The sequence below is a fragment of the Gymnodraco acuticeps genome, unplaced genomic scaffold (genome assembly GCF_902827175.1).
Source record: "Gymnodraco acuticeps unplaced genomic scaffold, fGymAcu1.1, whole genome shotgun sequence".
NCBI classification, from domain to species: Eukaryota; Metazoa; Chordata; class Actinopteri; order Perciformes; family Bathydraconidae; genus Gymnodraco; species Gymnodraco acuticeps.
Genome location: NW_022990413.1, coordinates 696,959 through 724,767, shown reverse-complemented (window position 1 = coordinate 724,767; position 27,809 = coordinate 696,959). Strand labels below are relative to the sequence as shown.

The 27,809-nt window shown below is 41.7% G+C and overlaps 1 protein-coding gene across 1 annotated transcript in view; it reads right to left on the bottom strand.

Moving 5' to 3' along the window:
* Positions 1-246: 246 nt before the first annotated feature.
* Positions 247-27,809, bottom strand: part of cntnap2a (contactin associated protein 2a) — a gene marked incomplete at its 3' end in the record, with an annotated part of 152,886 nt that continues 125,323 nt past the window's right edge. Inside the window, 6 exon segments of the mRNA XM_034224931.1 lie at positions 247-414; positions 2,220-2,335; positions 3,433-3,552; positions 5,703-5,809; positions 10,648-10,810; positions 19,757-19,906. Of these exon segments, the coding sequence (XP_034080822.1) occupies positions 247-414; positions 2,220-2,335; positions 3,433-3,552; positions 5,703-5,809; positions 10,648-10,810; positions 19,757-19,906 (824 nt within the window).

The window sequence follows — 27,809 nt, the reverse complement described above, 5'->3', positions numbered from 1 at the left end:
TCTTAACCGATTCTAATGAAACTGCACACTCATTTGTGTGAGATTATTTCCATGACTTCTCCAAGACTTGTGAGATTAGACATTTTCCCCAAACTTTTCCAGGCCTTGCAATAACTCATTTAAAATGTGAAGATTTTTGCTGGTTTCTCATGACCGTACGACCCCAGTTTAATGTGTGTCCCCTGTGCAGCCTCCCCAGACGAAGGAGACGGGAGGAGTGTGTTATTAATATGAATTGCACATCACATTCTGGCTCTGTGACGAACAGAACAGCCTGCCTCCGTCGGTGATGTGTTCTCGAGTCAGCGGTGAATAAAGATGCGTCTCACCTGGAGTGTTGAGCAGTCGGGACATGCGACAGCTGTAGGAGATCAGCTGCTCGCAGTACTCTGCACTGGTGGTGATGGATGTCACCTGAAAACACAAGCACACACAAGTCTTTTTATTTTATCTTATTCAGACAGACAGGACAATTTTATGTAAGAATTCGAAATGAAACATAGTGCCCCGTAATGCTTTCATATAGCTTCCGGTGTTTTAGAGAAGCTGAGAATGGAACAAGTGAGCCATACAAATTAGGAAGGGACATCATTACAGCAGGGATATGCAACTGAACCCTGTCATCTTGCAGGTGAAAAATGCCGTCACTCGCCATTGGAGTGTTACATTTTTTAAAGTTCATGCAGTTTGCTTGTGGCTCAGAGTGACAACTCCTGACAATTACAAAAATAAATCTTGCTCGTGTCTTTACACAACATGTAGAGCGATGCACCACACAGATGAAGGTATGGCTTCTTTATTTAAACTGGATCTGAAGAGTGTTGTATTTGTTGTCCCTAGCTGTAGAGTACATGACGCTGCTGATGGTGTAGGTTGGTCCAAACAGGCACAGAATAACCACGGTTACAGACTCCATTTAGACTGTGTGTTTACAGACACCACAAGCTATAGGGAGAGGTGACTCATTTCACTCTTATCATCAGAGACTAGAAAGAAGGCCGGAACAAAGAATAATCAAAATGAAGAGAACTTGGTTTTATACGTGGTTCACCTTCAATATTTTCTACTTGAATGCTCCGACTGTCACTGTGAGGGACTGTGGGAGTTTATTCTTCCCAGTGTGGCTTCAGTGAAAACAATAAAGGAGTTTCTGATCTGCAGACAACTGAGAAGACAGCCTGACATACAGCAGGAGAACATGTTGACAGTGCAGCGAAGATAAAAATAAATTCACAATTCAACCAACAACAGTGTGTGAAAACTGGTGGAAGTATACTCTGTGTGAGACGTGCCTGCAAGTGTGAGATATCGTCATTTAAAACAAAATAGATTTTAACTTTGCTGATTGGGAGTTTTCCTCTTAGCTTGTTGCAAAACAAATCTAAACAAATATGAAGATATAGTCTTGTTGCATGAAGTTTAAATACCTTAAAACTATGTTGAACCTCAAATTGTACAAATATTCAACAATATACCTCTAAAATATTTTTTTAATAATTGCATTTAGCTGACCCTTTTATCCAAATCAGGTTTCATAGAGCAAAAACATTTCAAATGGTACTCAACTGGCTTTAGGTAAGCCAGTCCTTTATTAGTATATAAGTGCTTTGTTAATAGTTATATTGCTCGAAGTGGAGTCGAAAGAGATGAGTTTTCAGTCTGCGCCGGAAGAAATAAAACACCAGCGATACTTAGCTCAATCAAAGTAGGATTTGCCTCCTCTTTGCCACCCTCGTGACTCCAGCAGGACTCTATTGTCTTTGTCAGTCTTACTCCAGCAGGACTCTATTGTCTTTGTCAGTCTTACTCCAGCAGGACTCTATTGTCAGTCTTAGTCTGTCTGACGCTGAAGCTGACGCTTCAGGAAAGTGCTACCTAAAATGAACACCTGATTGCTGAGTTCTCACAGCTGTGGGGCCACGTCCCTTTAATTAGTTAACTCTCTGTCAATAACTAATTGACACTGTTCTTGATTTAGTTAGTCAAATATTACACGGAGCAGCACAATACTTCCTCCATAATGTATGCTAGTATGTGAGTGTGTGTGTGTGTGTGTGGTGTGTGTGTGTGTGTGTGTGTGTGTGTGTGTGTGTGTGTGTGTGTGTGTGTGTGTGTGTGTGTGTGTGGTGTGTGTGTGTGTGTGTGTGTGTGTGTGTGTGTGTGTGTGTGTGTGTGTGTGTGTGTGTGTGTGTGTGTGTGTGTGTGTGTGTGTGTGTTACCTGGTCCATGGAGGCGCTGTAGTTGACCTGCAGGACGGTGCGTCTCTCTCTGCTGGAGCCCGTCACTGCAGTTTTGGGCGGCAGGTTGTTCATAACTGTCGTCCACACTTTGTCCTCTAAAACACAAACACGTTACCAAGTTAAACTCAACTGTGAGAATAAATTAGTTAAATGTAGTGTGATAGTTAAAGTCAGTACACACAGAACTGCAGTTTGTCTGTCATGGCGGTGGCGGTGTAATCTAAGTTACAGCTATGAGCCTCCAGAGTTTAATTGACACTTCTGTGCTGTTAAAGCATGAGCCAGTCACTCAGATATCTCCCCGTTCATTCACACTGTCAGTCAGGGAATGTGTGTGTGTGTGTGTGTGTTTCAGGCCTCTGAGGTGTGTGTGTATGTGTGGGAGGAAGAGACACTCTTAACATTTCTGAGGTTGTGTGAGAGAGCTATTCAGCGTGACTAAGGGCTAGCCAGTGGAGTGCAGTGACATTTCATTAAAAGTCTCGCCTTTGCTCTGCCTGCATGCTCTGCTGTTCCAGACTCTCCACTTATTCCACTCTGTGTGTGTGTGTGTGTGTGTGTGTGTGTGTGTGTGTGTGTGTGTGTGTGTGTGTGTGTGTGTGTGTGTGTGTGTTTGCTTGGAACTCAGCAGGTGTTTGTGTGTGTGTGTCTTTGTGCAGAAGTGTCACTCAAATCATTGGAGCACTCTTAGCTCTGCATAACAGGCCCGTTTCAAATGCGCTTGTGGCGAGTGTGTGTGTGTGAATCTGCGTGTGTGTAGTAGCTGCTCCTTCAGAACTAAATGTCAGCAGCTGTGGCCGCATTGCCATGGAAACCTTAGGTATAGCAGTTTAAGAGTGCCGCCGTCTGAGGTTAAGAATGAAGAGGGGGGTGGAGTTTTCTCCCATCACAGGTCACTGGCTGGAAAGAATGGGGACCTGCACAAACACACACACACACACACACACACACACACACACACACACACACACACACACACACACACACACACACACACACACACACACACACACACACACACACACACACACACACACACACACACACACACACACACACACCACACACACACACACACACACACCACACACAGAGCTCCAAGCGCAAACACACACACACACACACACACACACACACACACACACACACACACACACACACACACATTGATTCCAGGCACTAACGCACACACCTGTCATGTTGCAATTGACTTTGAAGGGGCCGAGGGGTCCGCTGCCGTCAGGGTCGATCCAGTAGGTGTCAGAAGACCGGCCACGATGCTTATAGGCCTCACAGGACGGCTCATAGATAGCTGGGGGGGGAAGTAAAGGGACACATGAGCAGTTAAAGGAAGAGGTAACAAGACAAAAAAGTCAATAGCCACTGAGGTTATTATTACACACCAGAAGAATAAAGAAATACAAACCATAACTTTGGACATGGCTGAGTGACAATTCAATATAAGATAAAGCTTTATTTATCCCCGTAGGGAAATGTAGGTGTCATAGAAAGAAAAACAATAAGAGACAAAGCTAAGAGCAAACACAGAGATAATAAGAATAAGAAAGGATATCTCTCTGTCAGGGGTATTATGGATAAACAACTGGCCATATTTCCACAATTCCATGTGGACATGGATTGGATGCATGGAGAAAAAGGACCGTTGTTTTGCATTCTTGTTCTGTTGGTTGGAAAAATGAAACAACTGGGCAAATTCGCCAACATGTCGTCTAAATGCTCATAGCAAGGTAGGCTTAGGAATCACAGTGTACTACATGATATTATACTATATTATGTTAACACCATATGAGGCCAACAGCTACGATAAATACCACAAAAAGTAAGGGTATACTTCTCCAAAGATAGCTTGCATATGAAAAGTATGATACATTCTGTCAGACCAAAGACTAATTCAATTGAAGAATGTTAGGATGCATCTAAAATAGCTCATTGATGTCCTCTTTGTTTTTTTCCTCCTTCCAAAAGGCAATTTCATGCGGTTTGCCAGTCTCTTTTCAGCGCCTGTCAAGAAGTGGTGTCTTGCCGCACACTTTAGCAATCTATCTGACAGCATATTGATGTTATGTTTGTGACAGAGAGATGAGGAGAAACTGCACTTCACAGAGAGAGAAGCTTCCTTGATGAGGCGAGAGCGTTCACAGGCTTAATGCTGAGTTAAATAGGAAAAATAAGCCTTTTTTCTGTTTATTCTTAGCTCTTTATTAATACCGTTTATGTCATTCTCATCTCATCTTCCTTTCTTCCATTCTCGTTGTCTCTATTATTTTCTCTGTTTGTGGTTTCCCTCCTTGATATCTTGCTGACTACATTTTTGCGACTCTGACTAAACATTTTTCAACAGAATGCATTATCTATAAATCACTCACTAAATGTCCTGTGTAAAAATAACAATCACATGTATCTCTTATTCCTATGCGTTATTAACTGTCTTAAAGGTGGGGTAGGTACGTTTGAGAAACCGGCTCGAGATACACTTTTTGTTATATTCCATGGAATGCTCTTAACATCCCGATAGCAATGAATATCTGAAGTGCTTTGACAAAAAATCCATAAAAATCTGTGGAAGCCGTGGCGCTGTAAAAAGCACGACCAATCATCTGAGCCGGCTAAAGTAACTGGATGGCCTACCTGCCTGTCAGCCTTCCATCTGTGCACAAACTTATCTCGTGCCCTCATTGGTCATGTGCGCGTTCGTGTGTGTTGGAGGAGGGGCTCTGTGAGGAAGTGGCAGATTTTTCCCAGCTGTGTATTTTCAAATTCTAGCGCACTCGAGCTGGTTGCTCCAAAATTACCTACCCCACCTTTAAGACAGTTCTATATCAGGCTGTTTTACAGTATGATCGATGTAATTTAAAATTACTCTATTCTTCTATCTTATTTCTTCATGTTGAACAATTACAGTATGGCCAACATGTTCCCTTCCATCCTCTTAAAAGAGAACAATATGCGACCCCTAGGAGAAGGGGATGGCATTCTAACATTTTTAAGCCTTTGAAAAACCCTCTGGCTTTCTGACTCTGTTTTATTTGTGTCTTTGTGCGGGTGCTTTGGTGGGATTGCCTCTTCTCAGAACCGAACACACCACAGTCAGAAAAAAATCAAAGTTCAGACTGAGGCTCCGAGAGAGAAACAGCTTAATCACTCAAAGGAGAAACAGAGGGAGGCCAATCCAAACTGGAACAGAGCACAGTGGTGATGGAAAATAACACTCAACTACACACACACACACACACACACACACACACACACACACACACACACACACACACACACACACACACACACACACACACACACACACACACACACACACACACACACACACACACACACACACACACACACACACACACACACACACACACACACACACACACACACACACACACACACACACACACACACACACACACACACACACACACACACACTTCTACTCACAGGTGTGGCAGGTGGCCCCAGTGTATCCCGTTCCATCGCAGGTGCAGCTGAAGCTGTCCCACGTCTGCTTACAGCGGCCGCCGTGCTCACAGTGGTTAGGCATACACCTTGAGAAAGAATAAGAGAGTATTTTTATAAATATAGTACATGTGATTCCTTTTATTGTAAATGTATAAAATATGTATATATTATTATACTCAAAGTCGAGAGTATTTACATCGATAAATAAAGCAATCATAAAGCCCTCCTATCACATTCAGCCATTGTGACATGGTATCTTACTTTGAATAGAGATATTTTTGTTTCTCTTTCGGCTCTTTGCTCACACAAAGAAAGTTTTTTTTTCCAAATTAAAGTAGAGTTTATAGACTACGTGTTCAGAGTGTATAATCCAAAGCACCGATTCTGTCAAGGAATACTCATTGTTGAAAGAAATACACTTATCCAAAATTGTGACACATTTCACTACAAGATGATATAGCCAGTGTTCGAAATGGAGGGGAGCCCAAACAATTTGTGCATATTTGTGTCACACAGATTAGAAATATTGTGTTTCTGTAAATAAAAGTTCTTGAAATAAATAATAGTTATTGTTCATTACAGTTTCTGAACATTTGTTTTATATTTGTGAATATCTCTGGGTGTTGCCATCTGCACGTGGCAGCGCTGCATTCTTTACGCTACTTACGTTGCTATGGTTACGGCGGCGATGCCGGTACGGTATTTGACATTTTCATATTGATATTTTTTTAACTCTGGCTTTGTAACAAAAAATATGGCGAAACGAAAACAGCCAAGCCTCGCAGCTTTTGGATTCACAAGCAAAGAAGCGAAGGAATCTAAAATTGACAACGTGAACGGAACAACTTTTAGTTGGCCGGCTGTAAGCGGCTTTAGGGTCGAGTTTGACAGCTCCACACCGAGGGAGAGGCCTGCCGATGCGGAGCCTGAAGAGGCTTCAACAACGGCCACATCCGCCGGCGTAGTGACACCGTCTGTATTAGTAGCAGAGTGTTTTTATAGCAATTGATCGCATCCGCGCTGCTGCGCCAGTCAACAGAGCGTGCGTGTGACATATTTAGTAGCAGGATGTGCTCTGAAAAATAGGGCTCCCGAAAGCAAATGGGTAATTCGAACACTGGATATAGCATGGCTTGTTTTGAATGTTGACCACAAATTAAAAGTGTTTTTTATTGATATAAGCATAGGCTACTATGTCAAGGTAAAACAACTAAATTGTGTGTCTGCATTTATTGAAACACAATTTAAGTGGTTGTGAAAAGCAGGAGGCGACAGAATTCGGGATTCTTGATCCACAAGTTTGTGTTTCTTAAGCAAAAGAGAAGGAATAATTATATTGTCTCAATTGAGTGGTGATATTTCAACTAGGGACCTGGAATTAGGAGTGTAGTGCATGTAAACAGTGTTATACCCTCAGTGTGAACACAGCAGCACATAACAACTGAATATAAACTGAATACATCCCAGTTTCAGTTTGATCTGCCTGCGGCCTGCTGGGAAATCTCTCCCGAGGGGGGATTTCCACACACAAAATATTTATGTGATTGAAATATCCGAGTGTGATTATTTGAATGAATCAAAGCGATGTTAAGAGGAAAGCCAGCTGGATTAAAAACTGACTCATAGGAGCTGTGGGGGGCCTTTAAAGTGCCGAGTTCTTCTTTAGTCATGTAGGGAGACAGTTAAGCAGCAAAGAGACGTTTTATCTCTGGAGGGACACGAGACGATGGCTGTCTCCAGTAACTATGAGGCTGACACACAACTGTGCACTGACAGTGGAGCGTCTCTATCTGAAAAATGTAAGAAGTACTGCAGATACAGACTTTCAATATTTTCCCTGAGGTGCAAGACAAAATGGGGTAACACTTTATATTAAGGTACACAAATTCACCATCAACTAGTTGTTTATCAACATGCATATTAGCAGTATATTGGCTCTTTATTAGTCATTATAAAACACTTATTAATGCCTTATTCTACATGACCATATTCTACAAGTAATAAGCCATTAGTTGAGAGTTTTTCCTCGATAACCCTCTAATTAGTGCTGATTTGTTGCAAGTAAGGAAGTTGTAGTACATGAGTTACATACTTAATTTTGAGTTATTTAGACACAATTAACACTTATAGTTTCATGTCTTGTTACATAAGAATAGATCATATTTGTTAAGTGTTATTATGGGAGAATTACTTTTCTTGTGGTACTGCTGCCTTATTAGGCCCATATTGAGCAGCGCATATTAAGACCCAAACTCATGTACAACAACTTCCTTACTTGCAACAAATCAGCACTAATTAGAGTGTTATTGAGGAAAAACTCTCAACTAATGGCTTATTACTTGTAGAATATGGTCATGTAGAATAAGGCATTAATAAGTGTTTTATAATGACTGATAAAGAGCCAATATACTGCTAATATGCATGTTGATGAACAACTAGTTGATGGTACATTTGTGTACCTTAAAATAAAGTGTTACCAAAAATGGATATTGGGCAAGCCGTATTGTCGACATGAAATTGATCGTGATTCAGATTTTTCATTGTAGATTTATAGTTTCACTGGATGCACGTGATTGATTCATAAGTCAATGTGTAGATTTGTGTGTAATTGATGGTGTGTCAGAGACGACGTTATGGTGTGCATGGAAATGAATGTCTTCAAATTGTTCTTTGTGTACATGCAAGGGGACTGCACATTAGTTTAAAGCTAAATCTGGCATAAATCATCTCATCTCTTTTACAGATCAATGCTTGTGGTCCTTGTTTAACAAAGCCTCGGAAGAAATAGAGTTACATGGATTGTATTGTAAGTGTGGGCAGAATGAGGGAAGGACATAGCTGCTGCAGAAAGAAATGGGTAGAGAAATGAGATTTGAAATCATTTGCTTCTCTGACTGATGCAGAAATATACACTGAAGTGATAAATCACACATTTACAGTACCTGCCTGCAAATCTAATAGTGCTTTAGAAAAATGAATTAATATACGAGTGAGCTCTGAGCCCGACCTTTGGTATTTAAATAATGTTCAACCATGACTTTTTGCATGTACTGTAAATACAAAAAAGGAAATTCCTAGTAATGTATTGGAATGTTAAATCTGCATCACTAACAAGTGCAGTTTAAATGGCATTATGTAATTGATGAGCATTGATAATCCCAAAGACGTTATGCTCTATGATGCTGAGAGGTACTTTATACCGACTACATGCTCTGGGCTTTGTCTGAGGAAAAACCTATGAAGACAAAGGAACACCTCCAGAGTGTGTTTATGCTTTATGTGAGTGTGTCTCAGAGCCCCTACAGAATTGTGGATTGTGGGAATTTGAATGCTATACCTTTGTGTGCATGTTTTGCTTCTCCCACCGTCAACAGAATCCCACAGTGGAACGGCATTGATCAAAAGGAGGTCAGACAGGGCTATTGAACTGTCTTCAAAGACACTCTGATTAGTTGGATGGTAACACTGCACCCATTCATCTTCCATGGCAGCACAGGGCCCACCTGCACAATGCGGGCCGATACACAACACAACAGAGATGTGGCTAAAGGTCGGAGGCTGTTGTGAACAGCTAAGGACCTTAATATTAATTCATTCTAAAAGTGTGCCCACAGCCAGCCTGCTGCTAGTAACCACCCTCAGCGCTAATACACCACAATCTGCAAGAACAATCATTTCATACTACATTACCTCGCAATGCAATACCAAACAAATGATAACAGAAGGCTGCCAGAAAATCCATAAACTAATTCCTAGATGGGCTTCATCAAAATGTAAGAGCTGAATGTGTTAGGCAGTGTTAAATGTAATAAGTAAAACGCCTTTTATTCAGAATTGTATTGTCGTGAAAACAGTTTTTTTTTAGTACAGTGAAGCTTTAGAGTGTAGCTCCTTTGCAAATGCTAAAGAAAATGACAGTCCAGGGTCAATCAATACTTTAATACTAACAATGGATCAAATGAGTAGCTTGTTATTCCACATTCATTTGACACATTCACAGAAATATGTATCAGTGTGAATGAACATGGCTAGCTTTGGTCCAAATGGAAGAATCCAGATAATCCAGACCGCACTTGAAGTGAGGACAACATTGATCTTAATCAAGCAGTGGCAGCTGGTGTCTACTTCTCAGAGAGAGGGTATTGATGAAGGTAAGTGTTATTGACAAGCCTAACCTGGAAACACATCTCTCAGTTCAGGGAAGAAGCTGTTCCAATCAGCATAAGGTCAACTCCTAATTGTAGCTTCCTATGTTTATCTGAACGGTGCGATCGTGCTTCCCGTTTCTTAAGATCAGTGAAGTTCCTCGCATAACCGGGTCTACAGAAGACACGGCTTAATTCCTGAAGGTCAAAGCAGTCTTCGAAGTTTAAACGTTTTGCACACACGCATCCGATTCAGCAAATTGAGCTTTTGATGATTCCATGAGGCAAATCCTTCCAGATGTATTTGTCTAGTAGATGACAAGGAAATAAATTGAAGAGTCAACATGTAGTAATGAATGTTTCCAGAGAGCCAACATCGGGACGTGCTGTGCAGAATATCCAGCTTTGCAATACTCAGAATAAAAAAATAGCACGGCAATTTCTTGTTGTTTGCTTGAGATTGTACAGAGTTTTCCAAGGAGGAACCTACCCATTTATTTTACTTTAAAATGAAAAAATAGCACTATACATTACATTTATGAGTATGACAAGCACACACACAAGCATGTCTTATAGTGCAGTAACACACACAGCAGCCTTGACTCATATATCTCTAGAAACAATTTAGACTCCGTTTATATTATTTTTCTAATTTAAAACCATTTGATTTATGACACTATTGACCCGCTGTTTTAGTGCTTTGCATAAAACGGATGTGTATATTTACATTTATGAATGATTGTTTGGATGTGAGTGCATGCAGGCATTATCACTCTTACCTGTCTATGATTGCGCACATATCCAGGCTGACGTTCTCAAAAGCACCCATAATGCCTTTCTCCACCGCATGCATATCAGCCGGTTGGTCGTCCAGCAGGATCGCCTGCATGCAGCCCTGGAAGGAGCGCTGCGAGGGCGGGAAGAGCGTCTGGAGGAAATACCCTGAAACCAGCAAAATAAACCTTTATTATAGATTATTTTACACATTACAGTAGGGTGACCAGACGTCCCCGTTTTCCGGGGACAGTCCCCGTTTGTATTGCCCTGTCCCCGGTTGAAACTGTCGCCGGAAATGTCCCCGTTTTTTAATATGCGTTAAAAACACATAGCAACGTGAAATAAAACGTTTCATGTCAGGAAACACTGGGTAAACACTACAGACTGTGGTCAAGCCAGCCCCCACTTTGGAAAACACAGTCAAGCCAGCCCGCACGTTGTATTGCGGTCTGATTGCGGTGCGCGAATATCCTATGCATTACGGTAGAGGCCTGTAAAAACTGCCTTCAAAATAAAAGCGTTTACTCAGCCAAAAACAAATATACCTAAAAAACACACCAAACATATTCATATATACTGGAGCTTAAATTAAGAAATGTGTACTATATAATGTGATCAATAATAATTTAAAACATACTACGTATATAACTACCACATTATAACTGAGTGAATGTAAAATGTAAGGATAGTTATGAAGACATATCTGACATTTCCACTGGGTGACTCATTCAATTGATGTTGACACCATCTCACAACACTCCTAAAATAACATTACTTTCTGGAGCACAATTTAAAATGTATGCGGTTTAAAATCTCAAATTAGATCTATTGTCCATCTATATTTTGATTATTATTTAATGGAAACCGTCCATAATCAAAGAGTCATTCGAAGTCAATCAAATACTTACTTCACTTCAGGGTGATAGCAGGACACCCCATCTAATCACTCAGAGAGAATCAGGTGTTCAGTTTCAAAATAAAAGACCTTTGAAGTCTCATATATGAGCTATCGTCCTTCTGTTTGTATCCAACAGTTAAAATGTTCGAATTACATTGAACCAGAATTGTCCCCCTTTTTTCTTTAACAGTGAAGAAAATTGGATATGTTAATGAGATTTTGACCGCAAAACTCAAAATGTCCCCGGTTTTAATTTTGAAAATCTGGTCACCTTACATTACAGAGAGTTGGAGATGAATGAATTGAATACAGAAGATAATTTAAGGTGTTTGTGTTCGAGTGAAAGAATAGAATAGAATATATTTGTATTGTCATCATACAAAGTACAATGAAATGTCTTTGGCTACTCTCACTGCAGTAAAAGATAGACACAAATAAATAAGAGTGGTAAAAGCAGAGGTTGTAGCGATGACTGCAACGAGATCAAATCCAATGCCAATGTGCATATTTACACTTACAGTCTAAAAACTTGAAATGTACAAAACTGTATAAATGTAGTGTATCATAAAGGGTTGTAGTAACCAAAGGATGCAAGTAAAATAGCCATAAATATTTCTAAATAGTAGTGGTTGCAGTCTTTCGGAGGGAAAAGGGTGAGGGAAGATGACGATAAACAAGAAAAGATGGATTCCTTCTATCGACGAGTTGAAACACATCACGAGAAAACGACCTTCTGTAGAAGCAGACATCAGCTTTAACAACGACATCATCCTTGACGAGGAACAACAGACCAGCTTATTGTCACTTTTTAAAGCTGTGAACCTTCATCAGCCCTCCTGTTTTAGAGCTTACCCACAAGGCCCATTAGCCTTAATACAGGGCTGCAATACACTAGAGGACATATAGGTTTTACTATATACGCCACCTTTATGAGATACAAGAGTCAATGGCCCGTCCAGAGGCACTGGGCCTTGACTGAAAGCAGGACAAGGCTAGGACAAAGCCGAGTGCAAAAGGTGTGTGTGTGTGTGTGTGTGTATGCTAAAATCCATGGGTGTACAGTATAAGTGTGTGTGTGAATTCTACACTCTTTATGTGCGTGTGTGCTGTACAGCATGTGTGTCAATCTTCAGGCGTTATTACAGTATACCTGCCTTGTCAGATATGGGATACGAGGACCTGAAATTCAATCTTTGCCACAAGCACACAGGTCACTCATAAAACACTGCCGCTCAATGACATCTCCATCATCGTGGTGTTATAAGCTGTCACACTCTCCAGCATGCCTATTAGCCTCGAGGCCAATGCATCAAAAAGGCTTATTATGGAGGTCATACAGTATGCATCGTGTGTATATGTGTGTGTGTATGAGTGTGTCTGTGTGTATGAGTGTGTGTGTGTGTGTGTGTGTACCTATAGTGTAGTTTATGTGGGTGGTTTAGAAAAAAGCAGCATGAATGTAAAATGTGTGTTTCAGTTGGATTCCCTCTTTTCTTCACATCTTCTGATTTTATTTTCTGCCCCAGAAGTCTCTCTTGCCATCTGTCTCCTCTCCTGCCACACCTGTCTGCTGTCTTTCCAGAGGAGGAGGGGGAGAGACATACAGTGAGGGGGGAGGGATTGCAATAAGATGGGAGGCAGAGCAGACTGCACTTTGTATTCTGCGGGTTGTGTATGAATGCAAAGGAAATGCAGCCTTCCTGACAGTTTGGCAGATCCAATGGCGCAACGCATGGAACGACTTCATGGAGGAGCGCTTGTATGTTGCTAGGCTGTGAAAGATAACAGCGGGGGGCTGCTCTATTATTCCATCTAAACCACCAATTTAGTTTTTCCAATTTAACCGTACAAAATCGACCTACTTGTGTCACCTGATTTAGGTCTCATAGCTAAACAATATTACTGAAAACAAATAATTGTCTCCTTTTTGTAAATACATTTCTACTGAAGGTGTTTTTGCATTTGATAGATGGGCTTTGGATTCATTTCATTGTAGAAAACGTCTGCAAACTGGAGGATTAAATGAGTCTTGAATCTTAAAAGAAAAAATGAATTCTGTTATCCCTCGCCCTAATCTGCAATCTAATTTAAAGCACTTTCAGGTAACCACATTACTTCCTGTATCCCCACGTTGGCAGCTCCCTTGTGTCACTTTGATTAACACTGTAAATGTTCATCTGGGCATTGCATCATACTAATTTGTGCATTAAATGCATATAAGTAGGCTAAATTAGACTAAGAGGAAATGTATCCGGACTAGTCATGCTGTACATTTGGTCAAAGCACCATGTTTTCCCTTATCGCCGCTCTGAAGCCATGACCAGCAATGAATCATGGTATAATTCAGAACGCTGTATTGCGGCCGAAGTGACACACAGAGGAAGATACAGACTGAGATTAATGAGGCGCAGTCAAACAGAGACAAACACTTGGCAAACACAGCGGTCACACTTGTGTACATCACACTTGTGTACATCACACTGTCCAGGAGCTTAAAACCAGGCTAAGAGTCTCACCACATTTTATTTGTATTCCCGACAGCAATGACTTTAATTTGTAGTATAAACAAAAGCTCTATGTCTAAAACCCCTCTGGATCTGGAACAGCAGCAGTAATCCCTCGCTGTCTTGCTGGCACTCTATCACCCCCCCCCCCCACACACACACACACACACACACACCCTGCTACCTGAACACAATCTTAGGTTGAAAAGCATTTGCTTCCACATCCAGGCACATTTCTGAAGCTGGAAGTGAGCCAGAATAAAAAATGAAACAATTATTCAGAGGCTGCGATTCTGCAACACATTCAGAGGAGACTAGATGTGTTGCCAATAACAATATGTAGATTTGACGAAATTCACAGCAGGAAGTTCTTATCTATTAACCACCTGCTGCTAGTTGAAAACACAACAACCTGTAGGAGCAGCTTCAAACCAACATGAGGTTCATGTGCTGACAGACTCCTGCACATAAAGTCAAGAACAGTTTGTACTCGCTATGGTGGATTTGCACAAAACACGCAATGTGCCAAAGTGCAACGTACTGTACAATCAGCACAAACAGCTTGACAGGTGGACCTCCAATTCAACACTTCTTATAAAACCCAGAATCTATTGTTAGCTTTCTTCTATTACATTAAAAGTGAGTGTTCATTCCCACAAAAGTCTTAGGAATATATAAGTTTTTGACAGCTAAGTACATCCTTAAGAGACCTATAACCCAGCTGGAGTGTTTTCAGCACTGTAACACTTCATTTTAAAAGGTTTATTTCGTTATAGAACACTTTTAAATAGAAGGAAATGTTATGTTGTCAAATACTATAAAGCAGGCTTTCACTTCATCATTCACGTAAAATAAAAGTGAGGGAGAACATGACATTTACAAAATGGTGATAAAAGAGGCTATGAGCTAAGAAATGATTGAACAACTTGGCAGAGGTATATTAAATTGGTAAATAAGTTGAGATTGAAAAACGAATAAATTAAACTTTTTTTAAATGTATGAAACAATCAAATGCTTCGGGGTGGAACGTCCCATAATTGACTACTCTCTCATTAGTATATTCATTTGTGCCCTGTTCCCTGCGGAGGAAAGAGCACGACTTTATGGCCTGTGTACGTGGATCTGTGTTTGTGTGAGTGTCCGTCTCTCTCCAGAAATTCAATTTGTGGATGTCTCGTGTCAGTCACTTACTAATTTCTCTAAGCACAGCGTCGGGAGTGAGAAACTACTGCCCGTAAAATAGGCTTTGGCAAATAGGCTTTGGCTTCAGGAGGCTGCTTCTAAAAGCAGATGCTCCAAGGACGGAGGGGAGGAGAAGAGAGGAGGAGAGGGGAGGGGAGCAGGAGGAGGAAGGAGTCGACCCCGTTAAAGAGGATGAACGGAGTAAATGGAGGAGAAGAACAGAATTAAGAAAGATGACGGAGGCCTTTCACTGTATGAAAAACAAGAGCAATGTTTCTTATTAAGGAATTACTTAAAAACTTTATTTAAATAATGTTACAAACTAAAAAAGTTGACAGAAGTGAGAAGAATAAACACGGGAAGAAGTAATTGGCCGCATAATTTAGCCTTTCAACTCTTCACGAATGGTACTTGAGCTGCGTAAAGCCCATCACAGTCATGAAAATACATTAAGCATAACCACTTATGCAAATTAGGTCATTTATTACGTTAATTAAAGCACTAATTAACTATTTTTAAATGTCAGTACGCTTGTCTTCGCATTACAGCTCAACGTTATTAATATTAATGTTATCTAAGAGCATTAGGAAGCTCTGTTGTGTTTTTGAAAAATTACCTTTTCTTGATTAAAATGAATATTTATGCATAAAGCAAAGATTGAATGGGGACCTGTTAGATTGCTGTTGCAGAAGTCAAACAGAAGCCTCACTGGCAAAAAAAACACTTGTCTTTTGTATTCTTATTAATTGAATACATTATAATCAATTGTAGCAATGCCATCTTAACAAATACACATAAACAAATATTAAAGGGGCCTTATTATGATAATTTCAGGTTTCATAAATGTATGTAGTGTCTCTACTCGGACATGTCTCCATGTTTTAATGTTCAAAAAGCTCATACTCTTTCCACCCTCTGTCTGAAACCAGAGCCCAGTCTGCTCTGATTGGTTAGCTGCCCGGCTCTGTTGTGATTGGTCGACCGCTCAGAGATGTCCCACGTACAATGGGTTAGAGCGCTCGCCAATAGAAGCGCGAGTGTTGCATAGTGATGTCAATAATTCACCATTGTGAAAACCCCAAAAGCAAAAATAGGGCCCCTTAAACTTACTTACATACTTATGTCCAATTATATGACAGTAGTGTAAAAATACATCGCAGTCTGAAACTGTTGGGGTGCTAATTTGCGAAAATAAAAAAATCTTCATTGTGTTTCTTTAAGAGCCAAGTGATTTGTATACAGTCCAATGAAGTGTTATAAGCAGTTTTACCAAAGTCTGGTTCACTCTCTGGTCACTGCTCAACAGCAAAGTGAAACACAGCAGATTGATGCCTTAAAGCGGTGAGAGTGAGCAGATGGCCACCTGGACGACTGAAGCTACATAAATGACTCCCAGCATCAATCTGCAGCCTCTTCCTGTCTATAGAAGAACAATTCGTGAAGCCGAGGGGTTTCTGCTAATTGCGGCCCACTGACAGAACAGTCACATGTATAAAGTGCTGATGGGATATTGTTAGAGAGCTTTTGGACAGCTTAATGCAGCCGCCTCTCTGACTCATGAAGCTCAGCCATCAGAGAGACTAATTGAGGGCAAGCCAGAGGCTAACCCATCTTTTGTACACTCACTAAATTATTCGGTCACCTCTGTGCCTGCATGGAAATTAGCCCCTCAATGTGATGGGGCGGAGGGTTTGGAATAAATGTTTTAGAAATTCTGTCCGAGTTGTCCGAAAAGTGTGTTTCTGTATCCGAGTTTTAGCGCATTTGGTCAAAACACACACACACACACACACACACACACACACACACACACACACACACACACACACACACACACACACACACACACACACACACACACACACACACACACACACACACACACACACACACACACACACACACACACACACACACACACACACACACACACACACACACACACACACACACACACACACACACACACACACACACACACACACACACACACACACACACACACACACACACACACACACACACACACACACACACACACACACACACAGGCTGTCATTGCAAGTATGTGGTAATGAGAAGGCAACAGAAAGTAAAATCATATCATGGAACATGGAAGACTCGGATGCTGAATAAATCTAAAACCAAACCAGATTTTCAAAGAGTTAGGAGCAAAATAATTCCCGGAGAAACCTCGTGTCTGAACTGGTTGAAATGGCTCCAAACACGTCTTCCTAAAACTTCTCCCGCAGCCTGTGAAGCGGCGTCCCAAATTCTCTTAGTAGTCCTTGCCACAGTAATAATCAGCAGATCTGTGGCCCCTGCAGCGTTCAGACGTGTGTTTACCACCAGGCGGCCCCGCTGCTCAGGATGCATCATGTCATGTAAAACTAAGTATCAAGTAAAACCCCAGACACAGCTGCTGCCAAAAGCCTTATGCATGTTGCATGGGGGGAAACGACTGAAACAGCATAGTGGTATTTCTCTGTAGTGTAGCTATGCATGCATGAGAGAGTATGCACATGGGACAAGTAAAGCAAGGATTTGTTGTCAGTATTTTGTATAAAGCACATATCGTACAGTGTGTATCTACCTGTCTGAATATGTGATAACGTGTATTTGGAGCCCTATGTTTCCTCTGAAGCCGTGCAGATTCTGCCTCTGGGATTTTATGTATGAATGTCACAATTCCTCTCAGCTGGTAAGAATATATTGTTCACTTCCCCTTGTCTCTTAAGCCTAGCACTGACATAATAACCTGCTCTCTTTTACATTTCTCTGCCACAAACTTTCATTCCTGATCTCTACTTTTCAGTTTGACTCTTCCTTTCTCTCCCTCTGCCTCCTCATCCCTCTTCTCGAGGTGAAGACATTACAGAGATCCTCTCCTCTCAGCCTCTATTGATTTCCAACTCAGCTTACTAAAATCAATAAATCACCAATTGGATCAAAACGAGACGAGAGGGTGAGGCGGAAGAAGTGTGGAGAGGAAAAGGAAAGTTGGAGTGAAAGAGGGATAAGCCATAATAAAGGATTAAGTGTTAATATTGAGTGATTCTGCAACACGCTGGATTAAGGAATACTAAAAAAATGAGAGTTGAGGATGCTTCCTGAGCGAAATCATGGCCTCACAAGCTCAGGTTTTTATAAATAAAAGCAGAAACTCATCACAGGCTTCAGGGCGCTTCACTCACAGTAAATTAAGACGGACAATAAAATAATCAGGATGTGTGTGTGTGTGTGTGTGTGTGTGTGTGTGTGTGTGTGTGTGTGTGTGTGTGTGTGTGTGTGTGTGTGTGTGTGTGTGTGTGTGTGTGTGAGAGGTGCTCTGATCTTTATTGACTGGCCTGGGGGAAATGGTCTTGTTTGATGGAGGAGATTATTCTCTGATAGAAAAAGGGAGAGAGGAGCCATCAGAGCCCAGACTATCTCTCTCAGTTACTGTAATTTCATACAGGTGCCACCTCTCACACACACACACACATGCACACACACACACACACACACACACACACACACACACACACACACACACACGCACACACACGTGCAGACTTAGACACGGACCATCTTCCAACAGACGGACAGCAGTGTCTGGCATCATTAACCTGGCGTCTTCCTAATTCAGACAGATTGTGGCTGCTGCTTGTGTGTGTGTGTGTGTGTGTGTGTGTGTGTGTGTGTGTGTGTGTGTGTGTGTGTGTGTGTGTGTGTGTGTGTGTGTGTGTGTGTATTTCTGGTGATGTGGTTGTGTCTGAGCTCTCGCTAAGTGAGAAAATTCCTGAACTCTGGCCACTGGGATATAACATTGTAGAGATAAATGATTTTTAGACATATTACGCCGCAAACACACAGACCAATAAAACGTTTCTTGGAACACATTGAGGACAGTGGCCCAAAGGGATTGTTCTATGAATTGTCAATAAATATTGTTTTACAGTAGGCAGGTAGACGCTTGTTGGCTAGTGGGGATCTGTAAGAGTTAGCATTGTGTGCAGTTCATAATAATGCTAACAATCATTGAAGGCAAAGAGTATTTGGACTTGAAGATGGCTAGAAAGACATGGAAAGCAAATCTTGTTGATGTTGTAGAGACAATTGGAGTTAAGATTGAACCTTTAAGATAGTTCATGGTTACCTATTAAATAGTGCAGTAAACTGGAGGGAAACGACTTGTGAGAAAGCATGATGACGGCAGACAGAAGTTTCTAGCAGCTGGTTAGGAGCCTTGATTTCTAGACAACAAAGCTACCAAAAACTAAAGTTGCATGATAATATTGCTTAGAATAACTCAAGAAGCCGACTGACACCAAATCCTGAATGAAAAGTGATGTAAACTGGATTCTGTTTCATGATGATGTCCCATTTTTACAACATTCTTACATCAGTAAGCATTCTGACTCTGATGCCTCAATATCTGCCTCCCAGATGTGCACTGGAGAGGAATGTGATGTGGTGACTATACATGGAGTTGAGGGTGAAGGGTTTTTGAAAATGTTGTGGGAAAGGTGTTTGCGTGACCCTTACCTCCTAAGTGGTAGGTTCCTCCCGTGGTGATGGTGAGAGGAGAAGTGGAGCGCACTGCAGACGCCTCCTCGCCATCTATAGTCAACATGGCAAAGTTCTCCCTGGCAACCAAACGTATGGCGTGCCATTGGCCGTCGTTGAGGCCTGAACCTGGAGCGGGGCAAACATTAAAACACCTTCAGAAAACACACACTGCAAACTGTGAACAACTCTTGCTGAGAACAAGGTTTAGTTGATAGATTTGAGTATTTCCGGTGAGACTTTGATTCCGGCAAAAACATAATGATCCAAGTCAAATAAAAAAGCACCAGCACATTATTTAATTCATGACCAGGTCCACATTGAAGCCTGGTGAACTTTGTTATAGGAGAATAGAGGAGAAAGTTAAGGACCCGACATAAGAAAAAGACGACTGGAGGACTCAGAGGGATGTGGGGGGTGAAAGTAGGAAATACAATTTCAGTGAGTGATGTGTGGCTATCTCTCTGTTTACTTTCTACATTGAACTGCTGTGTTTTTCCCTGATGCCTCCATCTCAGCTGCCTGGCGAACGTGGCTTCAGACAGAGGGGAGACATTCTGTAAAGAAACATCTTCCTGTCTGTACCGCATGTTTTCTTCACTTCACATGCTCCCAAACTCTTCCTCGCTTCTCTTTTGTTCCTTCGTTCTCTCCCCCAGCTTCCAGTCTCAAGGCCTCGGTGTCTCGACTCCATTAACTCTCAGAAAACCCTGTTTGCATCTAAGTGTGTGTGTGTGTGTTTTCTATCCGTGCATCAGAGTCCTGCACGGGTCTGATTTTCAAGACCCGCTCCCGCCCCGCACCCGCGACGTGCAATACCGAACCCGCCCCGCTACCCGCACATATTGCCAATTAGTTCCGCAACCCGACCCGACCCGTCGGCACAAGATCCGCAACCCGACCCGAACCCGCATAGCCTATGAGCAGTGAAAACGTGCAATTATTAACACACGCAGTTTCATATTTGTCTCAGAAAGCGTGGGATGTTAGTTATTTCCTCCATCTAGGAACCAGAAGCCTCCCAGACGCTGGATTTCGCTCTTGAGGAAGTGTTATTGAAAATGCTGTATTATCCGCTAGAGAGCTTCACCTCAGCCATTTCGAATGTGGCGCGCACAGCAGCAGATGTATGCGCTGCAGAGGTTATGATTATGCGCGGTCCCGCGGGGGAGAGGTCTGAGGATTTTAAACATTAAACTAATTTATTATTATTTTAATATATTTATTATGCAATACCCGCGACCCGACCCGCATCATCTTTGTTTTACCCAGAACCGAACCCGGAAAAAAGCGCTTGAAAAAATACCACCCGCGAATCACCTTTTTTGCGGGTCACCCGTCGGGTACCCGTGGGTACCCGACCCGATGCAGGACTCTGCCGTGCATGCAGGCTTTGAGCACTCTGCAAGTGTGTACACGCTGTCTTTATATGTCAATGCAGTGTGAGTTTGTGTGAGTGTATGCAAGTTTTGTGCTGTCCTTTCTCTCTCTTCCCTTGTAGCCGTGCTCCATTAAATATGAGTGATGTTTTGGAAAGGGACATTACTACTGCAGCCGAGAGAGAAGCCGGCTCACTCTCATCACCCTCCTCTCTATACATCACCTCCCACTGACACCAATCTCTATTCATCCTTCCCTCCCTGCCTCCCTCTCTGTCCCTGATTCTTTCTCCCGTCGCTCCATCTTTATTTCCTTTCCTACATTTCACTTTTCTCTATTTTCTCTCTGTCTCCTCTCCACTCTTGTGGTCATCTGCTGCATTGTCTGTCTTTTTGTATTCAGCTCCACTCCCTGCTTCACTGACCGCAATGCATCGATAGTGAGGACACAGTTCAAGATACGGTCACATGTCAAAAATCCATTGCAGCAGAGTGTATTTACTCATGGATCAGTATGCAAGTCGATACACATGTACCTCAACTTGCTGCATGTGTCGATACATTGGACATGTAAGAGTGTGTGCGCTCAGCCTCTCAAAGAGACACTTTTTTTATTTCCTCCCAGAATGCACTCTGAGCGCCTGGAGTTCGTGTCAGTAGGGAGTCTACACTAATTAATCTCCATCAGCAGGGGGACAATTCACGTGTGTGTGTGTGTGTGTGTGTGTGTGTGTGTGTGTGTGTGTGTGTGAGTGATCATGAAAGTGACCACAGGACTTAAGAGCCAAGGTGGCCGCCTGCTGAGAGGTGTGACCGCTGTGGCCTTGTTCAGGGCGATGCTGGTTGAATATGCACACGAAGCAGTTCAAACATGGATGTGATTATGCATATACAGCATTAGGCCGTTAATTTAGGTTGAGCAACAGCTTGAAATAAATAATGACAGAGAAGCAGAGGAAGCTTTTTCTGGATATGATATGTTCTGGTTAAAAGTGCTGCTTCACTGGCAATCTCATTTCCGCCTGTATATAGTTTTGATGTAATCACTAACAAGCTTTGTGCTCCATCCCCTCCCCTTCTATAACCTCTGAAACGTAATGGAAAATAGCTACCGAGTAACCTTGTGTCCCCTCATCTGTTTTACATCACCTGCAATAGCTTTGAATGATGAGCTTATGTGTGATGCCGGTGTTATTGAATCTTCCCACTCACTGCTGCACGGAAGCAAACAAAGACACACAAATATGTGGTGCAATCGTTCTGTCACACACACCTAACACAAAGGCCCAAACACCGGCTGTGAAGCAAAGATAACAAATAATTGAGATAATAACGGAGTAAAAGGAGGAAGATAATTGTTCAGATTTGAGGAGATAAGACTGTTTCATGGCTTTTTGCTAAAGAGAGGGAAGCTGACCACTGCTCTGTTTTTGTTTTTGAATTAAATCAAAAATTGGCTCACTTCTCACATCCTCCCTTTGAACACTCATTAGAAACTGTGGCAAGAGTGTATTCCCAACAGAAAATTAACCCTTCAAACATCCGAAAGGGTACATTTATATTCACAATTCCATTCAAGGATTTTTTACTGAACATTATTCATTATTTATGAATGCAGTCAGATTTTAATAGACTGAATTTGCCATGTTTTCTTGAATTCTAGATAATAACACACGTTAAATTGAGCTACTGCCCTTCTGGATAAACAAGATGAAGGATGATGTTTATGAGAGCTCTACTTATTTCATAGTGGCATACTGTAATAAACACAACTTCATGTTATTAAATACCCACAATTAAACACCAAAGTACGATTTCCCTTTTTACTACTCTTTTATTTGCAAGTACCTTCATCACTTCAAGTGTTATTTGTAAAAATAAAAGTGCTATCCCTTTAAGACATTTCACCGAGTTGGCATTGGAGTCATTGGAGTTACACATGTTCAATAAATAAACTATACTCTTTTATATAACTTATCAAATGTCATAAAAAGGTACAATATAAGTTATATCTCTTGAAACCAAAACCAACAGAGACGGCAGTAAAACTGAGACCATGACTTCCTGTTCCATCGAAACACACACACACACACACACACACACACACACACACACACACACACACACACACACACACACACACACACACACACACACACACACACACACACACACACACACACACACACACACACACACACACACACACACACACACACACACACACACACACACACACACACACACACACACACACACACAGTTTATTTATCTTATTTATTTTTTAAGGGAAACCATTCTTGCATAAACAGCTGTGGTCGTTGTATCAGCCTCGCTTCCTAAATATGGTCAGGGTGGGCCTTCTTGTCCCAACCCAGCACATTATAAATAATAGGTGAGGTGTTTGGCTCACAACACCTGTGGTCAGCGGGAGACACACTTTTAAATCAGATTCTATTTCATTTCTTCCAGGTATTTGTGGCGGCTGAGGTTTTACAATGAGGGGTGCTGTGCTGCTGCTGGTGCTGCTGTTCTGTGCGTCTGCAGAGGGCGGAGGAGTGGACCGAGGTTCACAGAGCAGTGTGCTGGCTGAGAGGGAAATCTGGAGTGAGCTGAGAGCTATAAAGAACATGGTGGGGGAGCAAGAGGTTGAGCTGCAGACCCACAAAGACAATGTTGCCAGTCTGGAGAAAGATAACCGAGGCAAGATATCAACAGTATCTGTGATGTTTAGGATGGGGTTGCAATGATAGATAATACACCAAATGATATTCTACTTGGGTAGTAAATTCCCCAAAAATGTGAAAAAAGTTAATCACAACAAGAACATATTCACATTTGAGAAGCTTAAACCAATGAGCATTTTTGATTTAAGAAATACTTGATTATCAGCTAAAGTGCTGGAGGATTTGAGTCCTCTTTATTGTGACACGCACACAGTAAAGCACAAAGAGTACAATTTGGACTCTGCGTATATGAAAAATGCGGAGGAGGCTGAGACAGTGATTTCTGAAATGGCAGAATACAATTATCAAAATTACAGACTTGGTGATACTAGGACATCTTGAAAGAGCGGTTGAGAAATGATTGTCTCTCATCCTGACAGCCCTGGTTTCCAGAGTCTCAGCCAGCGAGGAGCAGCTGACGGCTCTCAGGGCGGAGCTGGAGGTTTCTAAGAATGAACTTCAGCTGACCAGGAACACGCTGGATGAGACTGGAATGAGATCAGGTATGATAACAGATGGTCAACCTTAAAACAATAAAAGACTAAACATAAAAGTGACTTGTGACTTCCCCGTGAAAATAACCATGTGTTTACTATTGGTTTATTTAAAGGAATGGTATGCTCATGACACTCATTTTAAAATAATGTATCATCCGATAAAACAGACCAGTCTCTGCCAGTCTCTCTTTCTTTTTTTTTTAATCCGATGACATTATCAGTGATTTTAAACTGATTAATTACCGAAATAACATCAACACTGTGGGCGGCGCCATTTTACCGGACGTGACGTAAACCATGCGTTTGGTTTCGAGGACACGTTGATGTTCATGTTATTTACTGTAGTTACTCTCTTCACATATGCCTCATTGTATCGCGAAACATTGCCACAATTCTGATAGGAACAATCCACGGAATGCTCGGTTCCATCTGTTGCCAAAACGGAAGCGTAGGAAGTACGTTCGGAGGCAGTGGCTAGCGAAATGTGGCCGGCCCGAACCGAAAGATCCACAGGCGCATGTATGCAGCGAACATTTCAAGTTTCCGGACGACTACTCTGAGTATGATAAAACATAACATGGGATTTATTGAACAACCATTACTTAATGGAGATGCAGTACCATCGGTCTTTCTGGTGTCATCACCGACCAGGACACCAGTTCGGCCAGTTGAGAAATCGCCCTCTGCAAGTGTGAAGCGACGGAGGACCAGAAGTAGTGCTCGGAGTAAGAATAAGGTATGTTATAGCGCATTTCCATTGCAGCGGGTAGCCCCGTTTAAACGTCCTTTATCGTCCAGGCCAGGCCAGTTTTTGGTGGCCTTTCCATATATCGTAGTACCGGCTAGTGGGTATTTCCCCCCAGTTTTCCGGCCCCATAAAATCGTGGTTCTAGGGCCAGGGACAACGAGGCTGAGTATGCTAAACTAGAGAGGGAATCGCTAGCAAGGGTGGTACTACATGCATACATATCTAGTAATCAAAATCATTGTATCTACTAAGTAGTACTAAGTAGGCTCGAACCTGTATGGCTGAATTCCCCCATTCCAATCGCTTCATATTGCTCAAAACTTCGCCATGTTTTCGTGTGTTTACAAAGTGAACGCATGGATGACGTCACGACCATCACGTGACTACTGAAAATGGGCAAAATGGCAGCGGCCTGACGGAATATACAGGTTTTGATAAAAAAGAGCTATAAAATCATTATTTACCGGGGAATATCGCTGATTTCTTCAGGGTATGGTTTAAACATAATGTTTCACTAAATACTGACGTTTTGATTAATTATCTAATGAGTGGAGCATTCCTTTAACATGTATTCAATTGTGTGTTTTCAGGCACTAAGGTGGCTTTCTCTGCTACTTTGAGTTCAGGAAAGTTTGGACCTTACAATACTGAAACTCCACTTGTCTACAGAAGATCCATCACCAATCTTGGCGGGTCTTACAGCTCAAACACAGGTGCGCAAAAAAGCAAGCATCTTAATATTTCTAAAGAGACAAATAAAGCTGACTTGTGTCCTCCTCTGCTGCTGCAGGTGTGTTCACAGCCCCCGTCAGAGGAGCCTACTACTTCCGCTTCACTGCTATGAACAACAAGCACGGAGAGTGGATGGCAGTTAACCTGTACCGTAATAGTCAGAGAATTATACATAACTCTAAGAAAACTGATGGTAATACTCTCATTTCCAATGCTGCGGTTCTCCATCTGAATCAGGGAGACGAGGTCTATATGCGTCTCCATGAAAACTGTGGTCTTTTTGAAAATGATGACACCTACAACACCTTCAGTGGGTTCCTGCTGTATTCTGTGTGATCCTCAAATATAATCCAAACAACACCAATGGTTGATTTCTAAACTTTAAAATGTGTCGATTTTATTCTTACTTTGTCAAAGTTGTCCTTGGCTAGCTCAGTCTAATCAAGCCATTTAGATACGAAGAAGAAAGCAGTTGACGAGTGAATCTGGAATCAATGAATAAATAAACTAATTTGTGAACATCATCATGCTGTGTTGTTGTTTATCGACTCCTTGCAGTACTGGAAATAAGTCTACAGCTGTAAAGATGAACAATAAGCATAATTATTTGCAAATATCCGAACGTTATAAAAAAACTCATCTGGAAAAGCTTACTTTGTGTCTTGGGACATTTTCAAGCAACCGTCTACTGAGCTAATTCAAATTACCTAATTACTTTAGTGCTGTTTTAATAAAATATGTCTTAATTGCAATATATTTAAAACATAATTAGGTCTGCATTTAAACGTTTAGGTGAGTAGCAAACTTCTCTGAATAACTGGACGACTGCAACTGAGTTATTTCCCACATTTCAGAGTGAAATACTGCATATTTTCACAAATGAATAATAAAAACTAGATGAAGTAAGAAACTCAGAAAAGATTCCTTGCACACCTGTACACTAGGACAATTAACTTCCACTTCCCACTGGTGTATTCAAGACCGAAGGTAAAGTGTGTTAATGATTAATATTACAAAAAGCAATGAAATTCACAATAACTCCACAACAACTTCTATTATTGTTTGTCTTCTAAACTCGCTTTTGAGACTTCAGAGCACTTTAACTTTAGAGTATTTGATATGAGGCTCGCTGGATTTAAAAGAGTAATATACATGTAAGTAACAAATACAGTATTTGCATGCTTTAACCAAGAAGTACTGCTATTTTCTTTTTCACTTCAGGGACACAAGCGGCCGAGATGGGTTTTCTCCGCAGGGTGGCTGGCGTCTCCCTTAGGGATAAGGTGAGAAGTTCGGTCATCAGGGAGGGACTCGGAGTTGAGCCGCTCCTCCTTCGCGTCGAAAGGAGCCAGTTGAGGTGGTTCGGGCACCTAGTTAGGATGCCACCTGGGCGCCTCCCTAGGGAGGTGTTCCAGGCACGTCCAGCTGGGAAGAGACCAAGGGGTAGACCTAGGACCAGGTGGAGGGATTATATCTCTTCGCTGGCCTGGGAGCGCCTTGGGATCCCCCAGTCAGAGCTGGTTGATGAGCAGGGAAAGGAACGTTTGGGGCTCTCTGCTGGAACTGCTACCCCCGCGACCCGACCACGGATAAGCGGGAGAAGATGGATGGATGGATGGAGATAGATGTTCTCTATTCTATTAAAAAAGCACCTTTTGTCGTTCTCATTATAACGTAACAAGTAGAGAAATTGGTTTTAAATGATTAGTTTAGTGGAATAAATACAAAGAAACCAATTTAGAGTTAGACTTTAAACTGTACCGGGACCCAAGAGAAGAAGGATGAATGATATTTTCCTCCATTTAGGACACAATGTTATATTATATATTAATTGTAAATGGAATTATTCATAACCAAGTAACCTGGATTCGTTGTATTGCTTGTAATGATAAAAACACCACGTTTAACTACACAGTGTTACATATAAAATGATAAACAGCTGATATGACT